General features: G+C 51.1%; 1 protein-coding gene across 1 annotated transcript in view; it reads left to right on the top strand.

Moving 5' to 3' along the window:
- Window positions 1–18,532, top strand: part of CAPN2 (calpain 2) — a 65,307-nt gene that overhangs the window by 33,925 nt on the left and 12,850 nt on the right. Inside the window, exons 3-12 of the mRNA XM_017869953.1 lie at window positions 1,579–1,697; window positions 2,869–3,002; window positions 4,335–4,503; window positions 6,302–6,385; window positions 8,141–8,226; window positions 9,237–9,311; window positions 10,049–10,209; window positions 12,607–12,776; window positions 14,517–14,528; window positions 16,445–16,656. Coding sequence (XP_017725442.1) covers window positions 1,579–1,697; window positions 2,869–3,002; window positions 4,335–4,503; window positions 6,302–6,385; window positions 8,141–8,226; window positions 9,237–9,311; window positions 10,049–10,209; window positions 12,607–12,776; window positions 14,517–14,528; window positions 16,445–16,656 — 1,222 coding nt within the window. The remainder of the gene's footprint in view (window positions 1–1,578; window positions 1,698–2,868; window positions 3,003–4,334; window positions 4,504–6,301; window positions 6,386–8,140; window positions 8,227–9,236; window positions 9,312–10,048; window positions 10,210–12,606; window positions 12,777–14,516; window positions 14,529–16,444; window positions 16,657–18,532) is intronic.

Below are 18,532 nucleotides of genomic sequence, written 5' to 3'. Positions count from 1 at the left end.
ATATATAACATTATATATATATATATATATATATATGTATATATATATTTTTTTTCTTTTGAGACAGGGTCTTGCTCTTCTGTCACCCAGGATGAGTGCAGTGGCATGATCACATCTTACTGCAGCCTCCACCTCCTGAGCTGGGACCACAGGCGTCCACCACCACACCTGGCAAATTTTTGTATTTTTTGTCAAGACAAAGTTTTACCATGTTGCCAAGACCAGTCTTGAACTCCAGGGCTCGAACAATTCACTGACCTTGGTCTCCCAAAGTGTTGGGATTACAGGCGTGAGCCACTGTACCTAGTCTTCAATTACATTTTTAATAAACCTGTCAATTGGCGAATATAAATCCAACAGTGAATTAAACTCCTTTGAGGCTACTTCCCATTATTGTCATGGGAAACTGTAGGAAACTGCACATTCCTTAAGAATGGAGTAAACTTCCTCATCCTCTTCCCAGGCCCCCTCCCCTTTGTGTTTTGTAGTGAAGATGACCCCTCCCTGAAACCATCTGGGTGCTGTTGCTGGCATCAGCTTGCTTCTAACTGCGTGAAATGATTGTGATGCCTGCTGTGCTGAGAACCTAGCACTGGCACCAAATGGGCGCCGAGTGCTTACACACCTGTTCTCATTATGCCTCACACTTATCCACGTCATGGAGGAGGGTTCTGAGGCTCAGAGAGGGACCAGGCTGCCTGGCCAGCTGCCCACCTCGTTGTGCCCATCCTTGTCTACCCCTTGAAGTAACCTCTGCCCTCCGCACAGAAACCCTTGGGGACAGTCCAGCCTTCTGCCTCTGACTCAGGGCTTTTCCATCTGCACTGCTCCCTACTTACTTCCTGTGGTTGTACTCCCTGCCGGAGCCTCTTTTCCTGGCTCAGATCCTCCTCCTAGGAGGCATTCAATGTTTGTCCCCTTCCCATCTAGCACTATGTTTTCTTTCTCTCATTCAAACTCCCCTTTATATATTTGTTTGTTTATTTATTTAGAGATGAGGGTCTCCCTCTCTTGCCCAGGCTAGAGTACAATGGTGCAATCACGGCTCACTGCAGCCTTGAAATCCTGGGCTCAAGGGATCCTCCTGCCGCAGCCTCTCAAGTATTAATATTATAGCTGGGACTCCAGGTGCACGCCACCACGCCCAGCCCAAACTCCCATTCAAAGCCTGTGTGCCCAGAAGCCTCTGCAACTGCGCTGGTTTCATTGTCTCACTGCGGAGCATCTGCAGCGAATCAGGTGCAGGGCTGGGCTCTGAGGGCACAGTTCAGCCACCAGAGTTCTGGGTCTTTCAGGGAATGAAATTTCCCATCTCTGCCCAACCACAACACAGCAAAAACATTTCTCCCTTTGCATTTCCCTCAAAATACTAGGTTGGTGCAAAAATCGCACTTTTACACCAAACTAATAACACCCAAGCCCTCTGACCCAACCCTCAGATGGGGGACCGCCTGAAACTTCACTCTGTCTATTCATAGATTGTCTTAGGCTTTAAGCCCCTGAAGGTGGAGACAAGATTTTTAATATCCTCCTGGTTCTGAGACCCTCTGATAAGAGCTCCTTGTGTTGTGTTCACAGGTGACTGCTGGCTGCTGGCAGCCATTGCCTCCCTCACCTTGAATGAAGAAATCCTGGCTCGAGTCGTCCCTCTAAACCAGAGCTTCCAGGAAAACTATGCAGGGATCTTTCACTTCCAGGTAACTTAATGGCTGGTTCAAGTGGTTCCTCAACAGGTCCAGGAGGCTAGAACAGTCTCCTGGCTTGGCTGGGTTCTTCAGTCCCTGGTGTTTGCAGACTCCCAAGACCAATGCTGTTCTACAAAGGACATTGGGTGAGAGCAGGAAGCTTCCTGGCTTACCCATGGCCAGGATGTGGGCCCTGCCGGGATGGCCCTGTGGGGTTGCTTGGGGCCTGCAAAAGGGAGGTAGAACAAGGGGTTCAGGAAATAATTCCCAAGTTAAAAAAAAATGTATTATTTGATGTTTGAGACAAAACGTTAAAGTTCTCCTCCTTTTACGCTGGTAAAGGAGAAATAATATTTGAAAAAGCTGGCTGGGCACGGTGGCTCATGCCTGTAATCTCAGCACTTCGGGAGGCCGAGGTGGGCGGATCATTTGAGGTCAGGAGTTCGAGACCAGCCTGGCCAACATGATGAAACCCCATCTCTACTACACATATAAAAATCTGGCGTAGTGGTGCATGCCTGTAATCCCAGCTACTTGGGAGACTGAAGCAGGAGAATCACTTTAACCTGGGAGGCAGAGGTTGCAGTGAGCCAAGATAGTGCACTCCAACCTGGGCAACAGAGTGAGACTCCGTCTCAAAAAAAAAAAAAAGAAAAGAAAGAAAAAGCCAGTTCAGGTGCGGTGGCTCATACCTGTAATCTCAGCACTTTGGGAGGCCAAGGCGGATGGATCGCTTGAGCCCAGGAGTTCGAGACCAGCTGGGGCAACATGGCGAAACCCCGTCTCTACTTGAAAACACAAAAAAATTACCCAAGTGTGGTGGCACGTGCCCTTAATCCCAGCTACTTGGGAGGCTGAGGCAAGAGAATCACTTGCATCCAGGAGGCGGAGGTTGCAGTAAGCCGAGATCGCACCACTGCACTCCAGAGTGGGACTTGGTCTCAAAAAAAAAAAAAACCTACAATGCAGGTCAGGATGCTAAGAGGTAGGTGTGGATTTGAAGGGATGGACATGAGCCTGAGGACTTGGCCTGCATAGGAGAGTTAAGGGAGCACCTCCTCCCAGGACGGGCTCATGGAACCTATGCCAGGGGATCAGGGAAAGGGAAGCCAGAGGCAGCTGAGGCTCAGAGTCCCAGTGCTGCCACCAGCTCCTCCTGCAGCCCACCTCTCTTGTTCTGCAGTTCTGGCAATACGGCGAGTGGGTGGAGGTGGTGGTGGACGACAGGCTGCCCACCAAGGACGGGGAGCTGCTCTTTGTGCATTCAGCCGAGGGGAGCGAGTTCTGGAGTGCCCTGCTGGAGAAAGCGTACGCCAAGTAAGTTGTCATGCCTCCCCTGGCCCCATGGCCTGCCCCCAATGCCCTGGATTCCAAAAAATAAGAACTATTCCAGGACTACTTTGAGTGGAAGTCATTTTCTATAGAAGGACTTCTTCAGCCAAAATTAGGCTGTAAACGCAAGGGAGATAGTGCATGCAGGGTGCCTGGCCACACTGTATGCTGATAAATGACAGCTATCACCATCTTTAACCAAATGCACAGGAACGAGTTATGGTACTGATTGTGCTGGCCTTGAGAAGGAGCTCTACTTCCTTGACAGGACACATTTGTATCAACTAAAAAAAGCAGAGGTTTTGCCAACGGGCAAAACTATTCATTGCAGAGGTAGGAAACTTGCGCAGAATAGATGATGTCACTGACTAGCAATGGCTTCCCCATCTCCCCACAGCTGCTTCCCACCCAGGTTGCCCACAGTTGAGTTTGTCCAGTGCTCAGGCTGCCCACTCTCAGTAGGAAGCTCCACGCCAGCCCCTCTCCAGAATGGCCCCATGTTGGCTGTGCCACCTGGCTCTTTCCATTAAGTGACCCCACTTTAGAGCAGGAAGCCACTGGACTCCAGCATCCGTAGTCAGGAGCACTAAGCCCTTGCCAACACAGTGCCTGTTTCTCAGGGAGACTGCTTCCATTATTGAATTGTTGTCCTTTTTTAAGCTATCAATGCCAAACAAACCATTAGTAGACCTCCCCTTTCTTGTCAGGATGTAGAAAGAATCAATACAGGAGGTTCATCCAGAAAAATCACTAAGGTCCTTCCAACTTTAAGGTTCTATGAGAATGAGAATCTTTTTTTTTTTTTTTTTTTTTTTTTTTTTAAATACAGAGCCTTGCTCTGTTGCCTAGGCTGGAGTACAGTGGCACGATTTTGGCTCACTGCAACCTCCACCTTCTGAGTTTCAGCAATTCTCTTGCCTCAGCTTCCCAAGTAGCTGGGACTACATGCACCACCATGCCAGGCTAATTTTTTGTATTTTTAGTAGAAACAGGGTTTCACCATGTTGGCCAGGCTGGTCTTGAACTCCTGACCTCAAGTGATCCCACCCGCCTGGCCTCCCAGAGTGCTGGGATTACAGGCGTGAGCCACTGCGCCCGGCCTGAGATTTTCTTTAAAACACAAAATACCAGGGAAATGGTAACTGTGGACACAATACCTTGCCTTCCTGAGCACCCCGAGCTGGGGACAAGGCCAAGGAGAATGTGAGCAGGGCGTCCCTAGAGCATCCAACCTAGAGGGTACTAGGGGGTGGGTATTTGAGAAATTATAGCATCAGTAGTGTCGAGGGTAGCGGCAGCATCTAACCCCTCTTGTAGGATCAACGGATGCTATGAAGCGCTCTCAGGGGGTGCCACCACTGAGGGCTTCGAAGACTTCACCGGAGGCATTGCTGAGTGGTATGAGTTGAAGAAGCCCCCTCCCAACCTGTTCAAGATCATCCAGAAAGCTCTGCAAAAAGGCTCTCTCCTTGGCTGCTCCATCGACGTAAGTCCAGGCTGCCTTCCCTAGCCTCACCTCATCTGCTCTTGCTGAAGGGAGGCTCCCACAGTGCCCAAGGGAACCCACTGCTCCTGTGTACAACGTAATGCAGCCCTCGTCCACATAGAGGCCAAAGGAAAACCTCCCTCCACCCTCTGAAGGTCCGCTGAAAATCAATTGGCAAAAGGAAGACTAATACAAGAAATGGCATACAAATGTATGAGTGTGCACGGGGGAGAATCACAACAGATTTCCCTACCACGCATTGGAATACAAAGGGTTATATTCCCTTCCTTCTAGGGGGAGGGAGATGGGGACGTGTGGATGATTTTAGGGATGTCGTAAATGATTTTTAGGGCAATTCAATGGGCTTAAAGAACATAAATGGTCTGGGATAAAGTCTGTTGGGCCTGCAGAGCAGACAGTGGTTTGTGACAAGTCTGTCTAACCATGTTGACAGACTTGTCTTTCTTCCTGCAATATGAGTTCAGTTCATAACGACTCAAGGAAAGGACCAGAGGTCATTGTTTTCATCTTTGGCAGATCCAGACTTTAGGCAGGTGAGGGAACTTCAGAGAATAGCTTCCTCCGTGCTTTGGGCGAGAGTGGATGGAGAGACAGAAGGAAAGGGGAGGTCAGAGAGATCTTGAGGCTTCTTCAGTTTAGCATTTCAAAGTGCCATCTCTTGGAGGTATCGGTTTCTAAGCCGCAATGTCTACCATTATTGCTCATCACCTGGAAGCCAAGGGTTGCTAGGCAAAGGTCAAGCTGTAATGGATGGGGTGATGGTGCCTCCAGCCTTCTGTCTTCAGCCCACTTCCCACTTTCAGCCTGCTCTGAATCACCCCCACCCCTCTGACCACAGGTTCCCTGGGAGCCCCTGACACCTGCTGCCCCTGACACCTTCCCCTCCATCTGCAGGGCTGTGCAGGCTTCCCCTGCACTCTTGCAGAGCTAATAGGCCTGTGGGAGACTTCAGAAGGAAGAGGAGGAATGATTTCCTCATAATAGCCTTGCTGGCAACGCTCACCAGGGGATGGGAGGTAGGCACTGTGCCCAGGAGCCTTGGAGCAAAGGCTGTGCCCAACCTCTGAGCCCTGTCCCATCCAAGTTCTGGTCTCTGCGGGTGACAGAGATAAGAAGCCCTGGCTTTTGGAGCCAAAATCTCGGTCAGACTCCCTAGGCAGGAATTCTCAAAGTTTATCAGCAGAACACGTTAAGGCAGAAGACCCTTTCTACCCCAGCCCTTCTTCCCAGGCTTAACCTTCATCAGAATAGATGGGGGAAAGGAGAGACTGTGAGGCGTTCTTAAAACAGAAGCAAATTCTGACTCAGACCGGAATAAACAACCGTCCTAGTATAAACCCTACAGCTGGGCTGGGCCAGACCACGGTGCATGGGCTGGTGGTGGGGCGAGGGGGTGCTCAGTGCCCCTGGGCCACTCAAGTCTGTCTGGGTGTCAGCCCTGGGCCATCGAGGACCCCCACCGGCCCTTTCTCGGCGGTGCGCCCTTTTCCGCCCTCCCCAGCCTGCAGAAATCTGTGGATGCGCTATTCACACGGGAATGCGTGCGCTCGCTCCGCGAGAGGGTTTTCTCTGGTATTCTCGGCGTTCAGCATTTGAACGCGGTAGAAAAGGTTCTCCAAGTGCAAGAAAGCGCAGCCCTGAGCCTCCGGCCCCAGGCCTCGGCCCCTGCGCTAGTGCGTCCCGCGGTCCCGCCCAGCAGGACAGGAACGAGGGAGCGAGGGATTCCGGGAGGAAGGGAGAGCGGGTGTGGCCAGTCTGACGGTTGCCGTGTTTGCAGATCACCAGCGCCGCGGACTCAGAGGCCATCACGTATCAGAAGCTGGTGAAGGGGCACGCATACTCGGTCACCGGAGCCGAGGAGGTAACGGCCTGCGCGGATGTGCAGGGGTCCTGCTGTCCTAACACGATGGTCACAGGCACAGTTTGTGGTGATGCCCAGGGGCCCGCGCGGCCCCACTGTGGTCCGGTTTGCACTCGGGCCCCGCACTCCCGAAGTTCCGCGCGGGAGGAGAAGCGCGTCCCTTTCGCAGCTCGGGCGCCGGGTGCGCCGCGCTGCCCCCTGGTGGCCGCAGTGGCCGGCGCCGAGGTCCTGGTTTTCTTGTTTTAGATTTTACCGTTTTACAATTACGAACTTACTATTTTGATCAGCTAAAAATAATAAAACAATGCATCTGCATAGTGTCTTATACGCTATAAGGTGCTTTCACATTTGATCTCATAAAAGCATTCGTGCCCATTTTCAAATCTGACGCTTCTTACCAGCTGTGTGGCCTGGGCCAATTACTGGAACTCTCTGTCCCTTAGTCTCCTCATTTAAAAAATGGAAATAATATCCATTGGAAGGTCGTGGCGATTCAATCAAGTTAATATATGTAAAGTGCCCAGAGGTGCCTCACACATTGTATATAAGGAGGTAGCTGTCCTTGCTGTTGTGATCACTATTATTGAAAATATTATGGGCTGACATGGTGGCTCACACCTGAAATCCCAACACTTTGGGAGACCAAGGTGGGAGGATCGCTTGAGCCTCGGAGTTCAAGACCAGCCTGGGCAACATAGCGAGAACCTGTCTCTACAAAAAAAAAAAGCCAGGCATGGTGGCATGCACCTGCCGTCCCAGCTACTTGGGAGGCTGAGGTGGGAGGATCACTTGAGCCCGGGAGGTCGAGGCTGCAGTGAGCCATGATCATGCCGTTGCACCCCAGCGTGGGTGACAAAGTAAGACCCTGCCTCAAAAAAAAGAAATTATCAAGCAGCTCAAGTTCAGTGTTAATTACAGAACCCAGTCTAGACCCCAGATCTTCTGCATGTCCAGTGTTCTTTTTTTAACCTTGATTTTTTTGACTACCCCCTCACACACACGTCTTTTTATTTGAAAATTTTCACATCTACAGAAAAGTTGAAAGACTAACATAATAACGATTCACTTACCAGTCCCCTAGATTCACCGATTGCCAACATTTGCCACGTCTGCTTTATCTATGTGTGCACTTTTTTTGAGCCATATGAAAGTAAGTGGCAGATGTTATGACACTTCCCTCATCAGTACTTCAGCATTTGTCCCCCTATGAATAAGGATCTTCTCTTACATAATTCCGCTACTATTGCCACACCTAAGAAAATAAACATTAATTCAGTAATGTCATCTATTATAAAGTCCACATTAACATTTTCCCAATTGCCCAAAATGTCCTTTCTGGTGACCCACCCCTACCCCGTCCAGGACTCAATCCAGATTCACTCACTGCATGTGCCTGTTATCACCAGCGATCTTTCAACAAGTGGTAAAGCTTCCCTGAGCTCCTTTAACAAAAGCGCATTCTGTTCTAGTCAGTTAAGCTGAAGTTCAGAGGTGAAGCGCCAACAGCCCCATCTCCCAAGAGCCGGATCCTGGGAGCTTTAATTCTCATTTTCCAGAGCTGGGTAGCAGCGAGAGATCTGGGTGCCAAGCCCCTCTAGCTTTTGTGATCCTCATGCATGGACTCAACCCCCAAATCCTCCCCACCGTCCTCACCCCCATACCTCCTGGCTCATGCGGAAGGGGTTGGAGGCCCCAGCCTTCATAGCCCTGGCTTGAACTCAACCTCTTCCTCCTCCCTTTTATCTAATCCTGCAGGTTGAAAGTAGTGGAAGCCTACAGAAACTGATCCGCATCCGAAATCCCTGGGGAGAAGTGGAGTGGACAGGGCGGTGGAATGACAAGTGAGGAGGGCGCAGGCCTCAGGGCCCCGGTGGGGGTGCATTGTGATGGGAGGCTCTGGGAAGAGGGTGAGAGAAGAAGGCATGTGCATTATGCTGAGAAATACAGCCGGGAGAGCCCAGGCCACATGGAGAGGGGCCCATGGACAGGAGCCCTCAAAGAGTCTTTTAACCAGGACACTCCTCCAGCAGCATGGGTGCCTTTTTCCAGGCCCCAAGCTGCTCCTGTGAAGTTCATTCCTCCCACTGCCTCCAGGTTCACCCCTTCCCCAGCTCAAATCCACCCTTCTATGGGGCTTTCAGGGAAAAAAATGTACCCCACCTTCCCCCAGGCACTTCTATTCCAGGGATATGAACTCTGTACCAAAGACCAGAGAAACATCCCTCTGTTGATTTCCAGGGCTTACTGGTAGGCATGTTGAACCCTCAACTATTTGGGGTAAACACTTGTTTGTGTATCTGCTGTGGCAACCTCAGCCTACTTGTTCTGCCTCAGGTTGGAGAGGTGGGCAGTACAGAGACCTGTGTGTAATTCCAGCCAAAGCTCAGGCAGTGGTTAGTTTATCTTGTGCACTGCCCCTGTGTACAGGGCCAGGTCCTTCTGCTCTGTGGATGGACAAACATCTGCTGAGGCTTCCCAGGCCAGCTGCAGAGGCCAAGGCCAGATGCTCCTTATCAGATCTTCAGTTGTCCCTAAAAGAGCTGCTGATCTGAGCTACTCCATCTCCCTCTAATGGACTGTGTTCATTTTCTGGACTCTTCCTTGCCACTGTCTTCCAGCGCAACTCACCCTCTCACTTTGCTCCCTGGTTTGCATCTGTATAGTGTTCTATACTCTTTAAAGTGTTGTAAGAGTATTTCAATGCAGCTGTTAGCCAGATGTGGGCTACTTTCCCCCTTTCTGGAGCCTGAGCCCTCAGAGGTGAGAGCAGATGTCCCTCTTCCTCAACTCTGGGGACCTTTGGGGAGAAATCATCGTACACTAATGCCTCTCTCATTGTTTTGTTTTCCAGCTGCCCAAGCTGGAACACTATAGACCCAGAGGAGAGGGAAAGGCTGACCAGACGGCATGAAGATGGAGAATTCTGGTAAGATTAGTGGCGGCTTCAGGGAAGACAGAAAACATCTGTCTTCCCCAATGTTCTTTACTAGAAAGTTGCTAATAAGAAAGTGTGTCGGCCAAAAGTGAGTTTACCATGTTGAGGACACGGGGGTGTGGGATCCTGGTTTTGTTGTTATTTTAAGTTCACTATAAGAGCCTGAATAAAGAAATTCTTAAACCTCTTCAACAGTCCATCTTGACAATGGGGTTTATAAGCTGAGGGGCTTCACAAAAAGGCTAAGAGGAATTCCTTTGGTAACGTTCAGATCCCAGGAAATAAGGGAAAGATGGGGCCTTTCTCCCCCAGTTTCCAGAGACTGATCCCTGCCCCTTAAGAAACTGGTCCCTTAGTGAGCAGCAGGGGACCCACATGTCTGTGTGTCTGCGCCACTCACGGGACCGCCTGCACCATGCACAACATGCACTCTATCAAATGGGACCCATATATTGTCACATCTGATGGGCACGGCTCCCATTTTTGCAGATGAGAGTTCTCAGCTTCAGGGAAGTTTAAGTAACTTGCTCAAAGTCACCCAGCTAGAAAGTTGCAGCACCAGGACTGGAATCTGAGCCTTCTGATTCTGAACCTGGTGCCCACCCACTCAGCTCTAATGAGCTGCTCTGCCTGGCATTGGGTGGTCCTGGTCTGATGATGATGGAAAGTCAAGGCTTACCAGTGTGTCCTCTTATCGCCTGCGACAGCTGTGTCTCTGCTTTTGCCAGGATGTCTTTCAGTGACTTCCTGAGGCACTATTCCCGCCTGGAGATCTGCAACCTGACCCCAGACACCCTCACCAGCGACACCTACAAGAAGTGGAAACTCACCAAAATGGATGGGAACTGGAGGCGGGGCTCCACCGCGGGAGGCTGCAGGAACTACCCGAGTAAGGGCTGTTGCAATGTGGGGCTGCCAAAGGCCAAGGCTCCCCTTTCTCCACCCTGTGTGCCATACCCCACAGCCTAGCAGTCCCAGGAGGCAGCTCTCGCTCACTGGAACCCTCTCTGTCTTCCTTCTCCCTGAGCCTTGCTCTCTTTCTCAGTCCCTTACCTCCTGCATTCATTTGCTGCCTACCCAGGCCAAACCCAAGAGCCGCTATTTCTGGGATGTCCTCTCCAGGCCCTGGATTCCCCAGCACCCATCATGACCTTCAGCCACGACCTTCCACCATGCTCATGGAAGCAGTGCTGAATCCCACTTCACGGCCATGAGCTACTCTATGCACCCCACACCCAGGCAGCCAAGCCTGCAGGGGAACCTTGCCCCTGCACCCAGGGAGGCCTCCACATATCAGGCCCTGTTTGTTTGCCCCCTATTCAGTTCAATCAGCAAATGTGGACTGGGCCCTGCCCAGATGGGGTGAAGATTTCTCCTCTGGTCCAGCCTTTGTTGAGCCCTTTGATTCTTCTGCCTTCATGGCTTAGTCCGTCGGCAGTTATCTGAACATGATGACATCTGCCAATTATGGGGCACAGCTTTGGTGCTTGGAACTAACCTAAGTGCTTTGTACACAGGGTGAGGATCCATAATCTGAAAATGTGAAATCTGAAATGCTCCAAAATCCAAAACTTTTTGAGCCCCAACATGATGCCACAGGTGGAAAATTCCACATCTGACCTCAGGTGACAGGTCGCAGTCAAAACGCAGTCAAAACTTTGTTTCATGCACAAATTTATTTTCAATATGCTATAAAATTCCTTTCAGCCTATGTGTATAAATTACATATGAAACAGAAATGAGTTTTGTCTTTAGACTTGAGTTCCATCCCCAAGATATGTTATGTATATACAAATATTCCAAAATCCAAAAATATCCAAAATAGGAAACACTTCTGGCCCCAAGAATTTCAGATAAGGGATATTCAGCCTGAATAACATTCTATCTAATCTTCTCAACAAACTTCTGAGGCAGGCACTTTCTTATCACTGCCATCTCTAAGATGAGGAAACCGAGGCTTGGAGAGGCTAGTTACTTGCCGAAGGCCACAGAGCGTGCTGGGATTTGAACCCAGGCCCCCTGACTGTGGAGTCACTCTGTAAGTACAATGACAGCAGGTCATGGTCTCATAGTGATCCTCTGTGACAGATGAGGAAGCTGAGGCTCTAAGGAGCATACCAGGGCCACAGAGCAAGTAGTCAGATTGGAACTAGCTGACCTACAGCTCTGGGGCTCTGACTTCCTCACCTCAAGTATGCAGCCACCAAGTGGCAGTCCCAGTGGCACTGGGAAGACCCCCTGCCCCCCAGAAAGGACCCCTCCTACCCACCAGATCAGGAGTCGGAAAGCTCCCTCTAAAGGGTCAGACAGTAAATATTTTTGGCTTTGTGGGCCACTCAGTCTCTATAACAACAACTCTATTGCTGTAATCCAAAGGCAGCCATACTTAAGCGAATGGCCGTGGCTACATTCCAATAAGACGTTATTTACACAAACAGGCGACAGCCTGCGGGGCCGCAGCTGCCAATCCCTACACAGATGGTGCCTTTAATTCCGCAGTTAGGGTTTTATCCCATTAGGTATGGAAAGGCAATTAGCGTAATTCCCCTTAAACATGAATGAATCTTAGATTTTTTTAAATAAATAGGTTTTGGAAGTAAGGAGGGCAGAGACATCAGGAGCAGGGCAAGGGAATAGGCCTGAGAGGACAAGGGACGCAGAACAAGAGTCTGGAATTATACACAAGATGTTCTTGGCCTCCGGGCTCACTGAGGGGGCAGAGACTGGCGAGTGCAGGGAGCAGATCCTGGAGTCCCCCAGGCCAGCCGAGCCCCACCCCAGACCCCCCATCAGAGCCCAGTGAAGAGAAGCTACCATGAGGGGAAGTCACGGCTCTAACCACCCTGCGTTCCAGTCCCCAGTCCCCAGTCCCCAAGACAAGCCAGCCTGGAGCCAGAGAGAGAACCGCTAGGGGAAGTTTCTAATTTAGATTCCTGTTAGATTCAGGCAAGTGCAGGTCATCCTCTCTCCACAGCTACCATCACCCATCCCCAGCCTGACAAAGCCTGAAGTCCGCACCCTGACTCTGGTGTCTCCCGCCACCTCTTAGCCTCTCCTAACATCTCCCGCCATCTCTGACCATCTTCTGCCATCCTGTGCCATCCTCTGCCATCTCCTACCATCTCCCACCATCTTCCACTGCCTCCCGCCATCTCCTGCCATCTCCCTTTATCTCCATCCCTCTCTTAGAAGCCTCCAAGCCTGAGACCAGGGCCACCCCGCAGCTGTCCCCACCTGCATGCATGCCTGCTCAGGGCTGGGCTCCTCTGCCCCCTTCTGGCTGCAGACACTTTCTGGATGAACCCTCAGTACCTGATCAAGCTGGAGGAGGAGGATGAGGATGAGGAGGACGGGGAGAGCGGCTGCACTTTCCTGGTGGGGCTCATTCAGAAGCACCGGCGGCGGCAGAGGAAAATGGGCGAGGACATGCACACCATCGGCTTTGGCATCTACGAGGTGCAGAGCGCAGGGGCTCCCGCCTTCCCTTCCCCCGTGCTCATCTCAGCCCCTGCATGGAAAGCTGACCACAGAGGCAGAACTGGGGATGGGATCCCAGACAGGGAGCTTGGCCAAGGAAAAGCAAAGCTACCAGCCTGGCCAGGCTCAGGAGTATCCCCCGCAGGGAGGCCCCTGCAGCAGGTCTGGGTTGTGGGGCCTTCTAAGCCCTCCACAGGGCCCCTACAGCCAGCCTCCAGGGAGTTCCACTCTCAAATGGCCTCTACATCCCTTCTCACATCCTCCAGGCCTGGCATTCTGGTCAGCCCACCCATCTCCAAAGAACAGAATATACTGGGCCACATCAGGCAATACTGTGAGTGCAGGACTGAGTCCATAGGTGCAGCTGCTCAGAACTCCGCAAAGGCATTGGCCTGGATGGTGGAGAGCTTGGGGACAGGGGAACATCGGTCATGATGCTCCCCCCACAGCTCTGCTGGCAGGAGCCCAGATCCCTACACAGACTCCTGCTGTCTGCGTGTTTTCCTTTCACTCTGAGTCGCAGCCAGAGGGCAGCCGCATTGCAGCCCCCTCTCCCTCTTCAGGCTGGGGCTGGGGCTGGGGCACTGAGAACTCACCCAACACGCTGGGCCCCTGGGATATCCCCAGTCCCTTCTGCAGAACAAGAAAGAGCTTTTGTGGGCTGCAGGTAACCGTGGGAGGAGAGGGATGCAAGGAAGGCTTTAGGGCACTGACTGGGGATGCATTTCGGTGTGATGGGCTGGAGCTGGCTCCTTCCAGCTCCCAAAGCCCATCTCTTCTCTCTGACCCATGTCTGTGGAGGTCACCTCGGCAGCCTGAAAAATGGCCCTGGCGGGGACCTGTTTACACCATGGAAAGTGGCAAACACTACAAGTCAGAGCTTCCACCCTCTCCCAAGAGCCAGTTTCCCAGCACGCCCCTGGGAGGATCCAGATGAGGTGTCAGGAGAGGAGGCTGTGTGTTCACCACTGGCAACGTTGCCACCCATGGGACACTGACCTCTACCTGCTCACCCACCTGAGAAAGGGAGCTGGGCAAACACCATCAGTTGTAAAAATGCACATAGGCTCAAACCCCTCGGTCTCTGAAACAGGAGCTGAGGACTTCAGATCCAGGACAGAATCGCTCCAAGGAGATTGCAAATGGAATTGTGATACACAGCTTCCCTCCCACCACCTTATGGGCTTGGAAATGCAGCTGTGGGCTTTCAGAGTTGGGAAGGACCTTGGGGATCATTGGGTCCTATTTTTGAGATAAGAAAACTGAGGCTGGAGAGGGGAGGGGACTTGCTCAAGGAAATGCAGACCGGACCACTGGACCTGGCTGACAGAGGCCAGCACTGCTGGCTCCTAGCCCTGAGTGTGTTTCACCTCGCCTGCTGCCTCCTCCAATAGGGCCCACCTGGCCCTCTTTCCCTGTGTGGGAGGCAGATATGGGCTTTGCCACCTTAGACAAGTCTCTTCACATCTCTGTGCCTCAGATTTATGCTCTGTAAGTTGGAAATGGAGGTGAGGGCTTATCAACATGATTGCCGTGTCATAAGAGGATTTTCTTCAGTATTGGAGAGGCTTTGAGTTCCTTGGAAAACAGTTACTCAGTTGAATTAGTTGATATTGCTAATACTACAGAGAAAACAGGGCAGCAAAAGAAAAGAGCACACTGATGCATTTTCTTACACTGCTTTTCCGGCATCTGAATTGCGTCTCCTTTATTTTGCAGGTTCCAGAGGAGGTACGTCTGGCCCATGTCCCGGAGTGCTCAGGTCACCAAAAAAGCGAGAGGCTTAGACTGCCGGAGCTCAGGGAGCATCGTGAAACCTGGACAGGGGCTGGTGGCCATGAAGGTCACCTGCCACCCAAACCTGGCCACCCCTGGGTCCCTGCCGAAGTTGCCCAGGCTCTAGATCCTACTGGTCTAAGCTCTGGGCAAGATTTCTGGAAAGTCCTTGTGGGACCCACTGCCTCCCTGTGACCTGACAGAGCCCATACAGGGTTTGGTTCTGGGCAGAAAATCTAAAATCCTCCTGAGACTGCAGGAGGCTTTTCACAGAGTCCTGTGTCACTCTTAGCAGAAGACTGAGTCAGGGAAAAGGTGAACCCTACAGACTGTACTAGAAGACAACATGGGAGCGCAGAGGAGACCAAGACCCAATTCCCAGGCTGTGTGACCTTGGACATGTTACGGCTCCTCTCTGCATTTCAGGGGTTTTTTGTTTTGTTTTTTGGGTTTTTTTGTTTTTTTTTTTTGTCTCTTTCACCCAGGATGAAGTGCAGTAGTGTGATCTCAGCTCACGGCAACCTCCGCCTCCCGGGTTTAAGTGATTCTCCTGCCTCAGCCTCCCAAGTAGCTGGGACTACAGGCACGCACCAGGATGCCAGGCTAATTTTTGTATTTTTAGTAGAGACGGGGTTTCACCATGTTGGCCAGGCTGGTCTTGAACTCCTGACCTCAGGTGATCCGCCCACTTCAGCCTCCCAAATGGCTGGGATTACAGGCGTGCGCCGCTGCACCTGGTTGCATTTCAGTTTATTTTTCTGTAAAACTGGTCAGCCATCGACCTCACTACACTACAGTGGAATGAGTGAAATTTTGCGAGAGCATTTGGGCCCACAATCACCGCTGACTGAAGCAGATGGGATGCATGGTAGCCATTTGACTTCCAAGGTCACGATTATTAAAGTAGACACAAGGGGCACTTTGACCCACTTGTAGTACATTTCTCTCACGGCAAGGCAGTGCAACCGGTCGCACATCGGGCCCTTTTGGATGCTGCTCCAGCCTTGGTCCAGTGGATCACGCTTGGTTTGGAAGCTGGGTTGTCTTTTCCCTGCCCCCAGTTCTGTCTTTGCTTTTATTAGTGCATCATACACCACGTAGAACTGAGTCAGGTTCCTGCCATGCGGACGCTGTTCCTGCCTGAGAGTCTCTTAGAGGCAGGCTGGGAACACTGTGTGGAAAGACCGGGTGTCTCTGCAGGCAGAGCTGAATGGTTGTGAAACCCCCTGCGGGCATGTGCTTCCAAGTTCCTCAGCAGGCATTTGTGTTTTTTGGTAGAAAGTTTGCATTTTTTTTTTTTTTTTTTTAAGACAAGGTCTCATTCTGTCACCCAGGCTAGAGTACAGTGGTGAGATCACAGCTCACTGCCGTCCTTGAACTCTCGGACTCACGTGAGCCTCCTACCTCAGCCTCCTGAGTAGCTGAGACTAAAGGCGCATGCCACCACCTCTGGCTAATATTTTTACTTTTTGTAGAGACAGGGGTCTTACTACATTGCCCAGGTTGGTTTCAAACTCCTGGCCTCAAGCAATCCTCTCACAGCCTCCCAAAGTGCTGGAATTACAGGCGTGAGCCACCGCACCCCATAAAAGTTTGCTTTTTGTCTAAAATGACCCAGGCATTGTCATTGTACTGCTTTTTATTATTATTATTATTATTATTTGTTGTTGTTGTTGTCATTGTTGTTAAATAGATGAGGGCTTCCTGTGTTGCCCAGGCTGGTCTCCGACGCCTGGCCTTGCCTCCTTATACACCAGGACAACAGGACGGAGCCACCACACTACCCAACTGCTTTTATCTCAGTGAATGAAAATGACATTTGCCTGGAGCCTTTCCCTCATCTACCGCCATGTTTCTCTATTTATTCTCAGTTAAGTGGGCAGACCAACATCCACCTCAGCAAAAACTTCTTCCTGACAAATCGCGCCAGGGAGCGCTCAGACACCTTCATCAACCTCCGGGAGGTGCTCAACCGCTTCAAGCTGCCACCAGGAGAGTACATTCTCGTGCCTTCCACTTTTGAACCCAACAAGGATGGGGATTTCTGCATCCGGGTCTTTTCTGAAAAGAAAGCTGATTACCAGTAGGTGGTTTGGTCCCTTCCTCTCCCCACCCCTCCCTGTCCTTACCCGCTGGTCTGTTCCTCGGCCCCTAGAAAGCTCGTTCGTCCTCTGAATGTCAGTTTCTTTTTCTGTAGCACCTGCCCGCCTCGAAGGACTAGTGTGGGGATTTGATGGATTGGGGAAGTTTTAGTGTTACAGTAAGGTAAACAATGGAAAAAGCCACTGTGGATATTTTTGGCTGGAAAGGAGTGGCTGTTCAGTGAATTGCAGGGTCTAATTTCTTAAGTGTGTCTCTGAATTCTCAAGTTGGTACTTGAGTGTTAAACTATGAATCCAGTCTCGTCATTTGAAGAAAGCTGAGCAGTCCTGGTGTAACCATCTCAACGGTTCCCACCTCCGGAAACTCTCCCTGTTATAGTCACCAGCTCCCTCTCCCCTTCCTCGTGGGATCCAGATGTTTGGGAATCCCTTGTGGCTGACATCACCATTTCCTGCCACTGTCCAGGTGGCCTCAATTCACAATGGCTTCTGCCACTTTGACTTCTGCCTCAACCATGTATATTCAGCTGGGCACTTGATTGGCAAAGGCAGAATCTACCTTGGATAATTTAAGCTAAAGGGAATCCATCGAAAGGCCATCGGAGACTCCAGAACTGATGGGAGGTAGGGGGTCAGGCTAGGAAAAACAGGAGCCAAGGATGTGTTGAAGGACCGGGGTGTGAGATGACCCCTCAGACCCTGGGTCATGCGCTCAGGTCTAAAGATCTCCTGGAGTGTGTCTGAGGCGCTGGGCTTGGGTCAGCCACCTGGCCTGCTGGTTACTGGAGAGGAAGAGCCAATGGGAGGTAGAGGCAGGGAACTGCCCTTGCCCCAAGATAATGCATGATGCAGAAATAATTTCCCATGGCAAAGGGAGACAAAGCAATGCCAGGCAGCTGCAAACCAATAAATGCCACTAAAGCATAGCTGTAGCGCCCCTGCCACTGACAGGCTGTCTTCATTTGCTAAAGCCTACCATGGGGGAAGGGACCTTTCCTCTCAGCCCTGAGGATCCTTAGAGGAAGCCTGGTGTGTTCAGCTTAGTCCTCACAGACAAGAAATAGGAGCATGACCTGGTGGCATTAGAATAACACTGTCCTTTGTCAAACCCATTACTCTCCCTGCCAGCCACAAGTCACTCTCCCAGGGAAGTCTCAACCCCTCAACTCTCTCCAGGGTGAGCTCCCTACCCCGACAGGACACCCCACCTCTCAAAGGTGTCTGACTTCCTTGTCCCAAGATATTAATCCTTCTGCTCCAGATTCCAGCGATCAGCACCAAGAAGTCCCCTTTTCCTTCTGCCAGGCATTGGCCCTGCAGATAGGACTACTGGTCACCTAGTTAAAATCGCAGTGGCCAAGGAAGACCCTCCTGAGCTCAATTACCCTCACTATGGAGCAGAAGGACCTGGCCCTGGACACAGGGGCAGTGCACAGGATAAACTAACCACTGCCTGACCTGAGCTTTGGCTGAAATGACACACAGGGCTCCACACTGCCCACCTCTCCAACCTGAGGCAGAACAAGTAGGTGATGATTTGCACTGCATGATTCTCAGTGTGAAAGTCTAAGTCGGCAAAGGATGTTTCAGGTGGAACTTAGAAGCTATTCCTTAAGGCTAGGACCAACACCACACTACACGCGAAGGCTGTGCTATTTGATAAAGATCAAAACTAGCAAACAAAATCTCCAGCTGCCCACGCTGCTTGGGTCATGACACTTCCTTCAGATCACTTCTGCCTTTATTTTTGCTGTTTAGGGGAGGTGTTATCACAGAAACTTGGAATGCAGAGAAATGTTATCACAGAAACTTGGAATGCAGAAAAATTGTTGCTGTTTAGGGGAGGTGTTTTCACAG

This window comes from Rhinopithecus bieti, unplaced genomic scaffold (genome assembly GCF_001698545.2).
Source record: "Rhinopithecus bieti isolate Rb0 unplaced genomic scaffold, ASM169854v2 scaffold_1673, whole genome shotgun sequence".
In the NCBI taxonomy this organism is placed as follows: domain Eukaryota; kingdom Metazoa; phylum Chordata; class Mammalia; order Primates; family Cercopithecidae; genus Rhinopithecus; species Rhinopithecus bieti.
The sequence above is the reverse complement of the archived record's forward strand: the minus strand, read 5'-3'. Positions and strand labels throughout refer to the sequence as shown.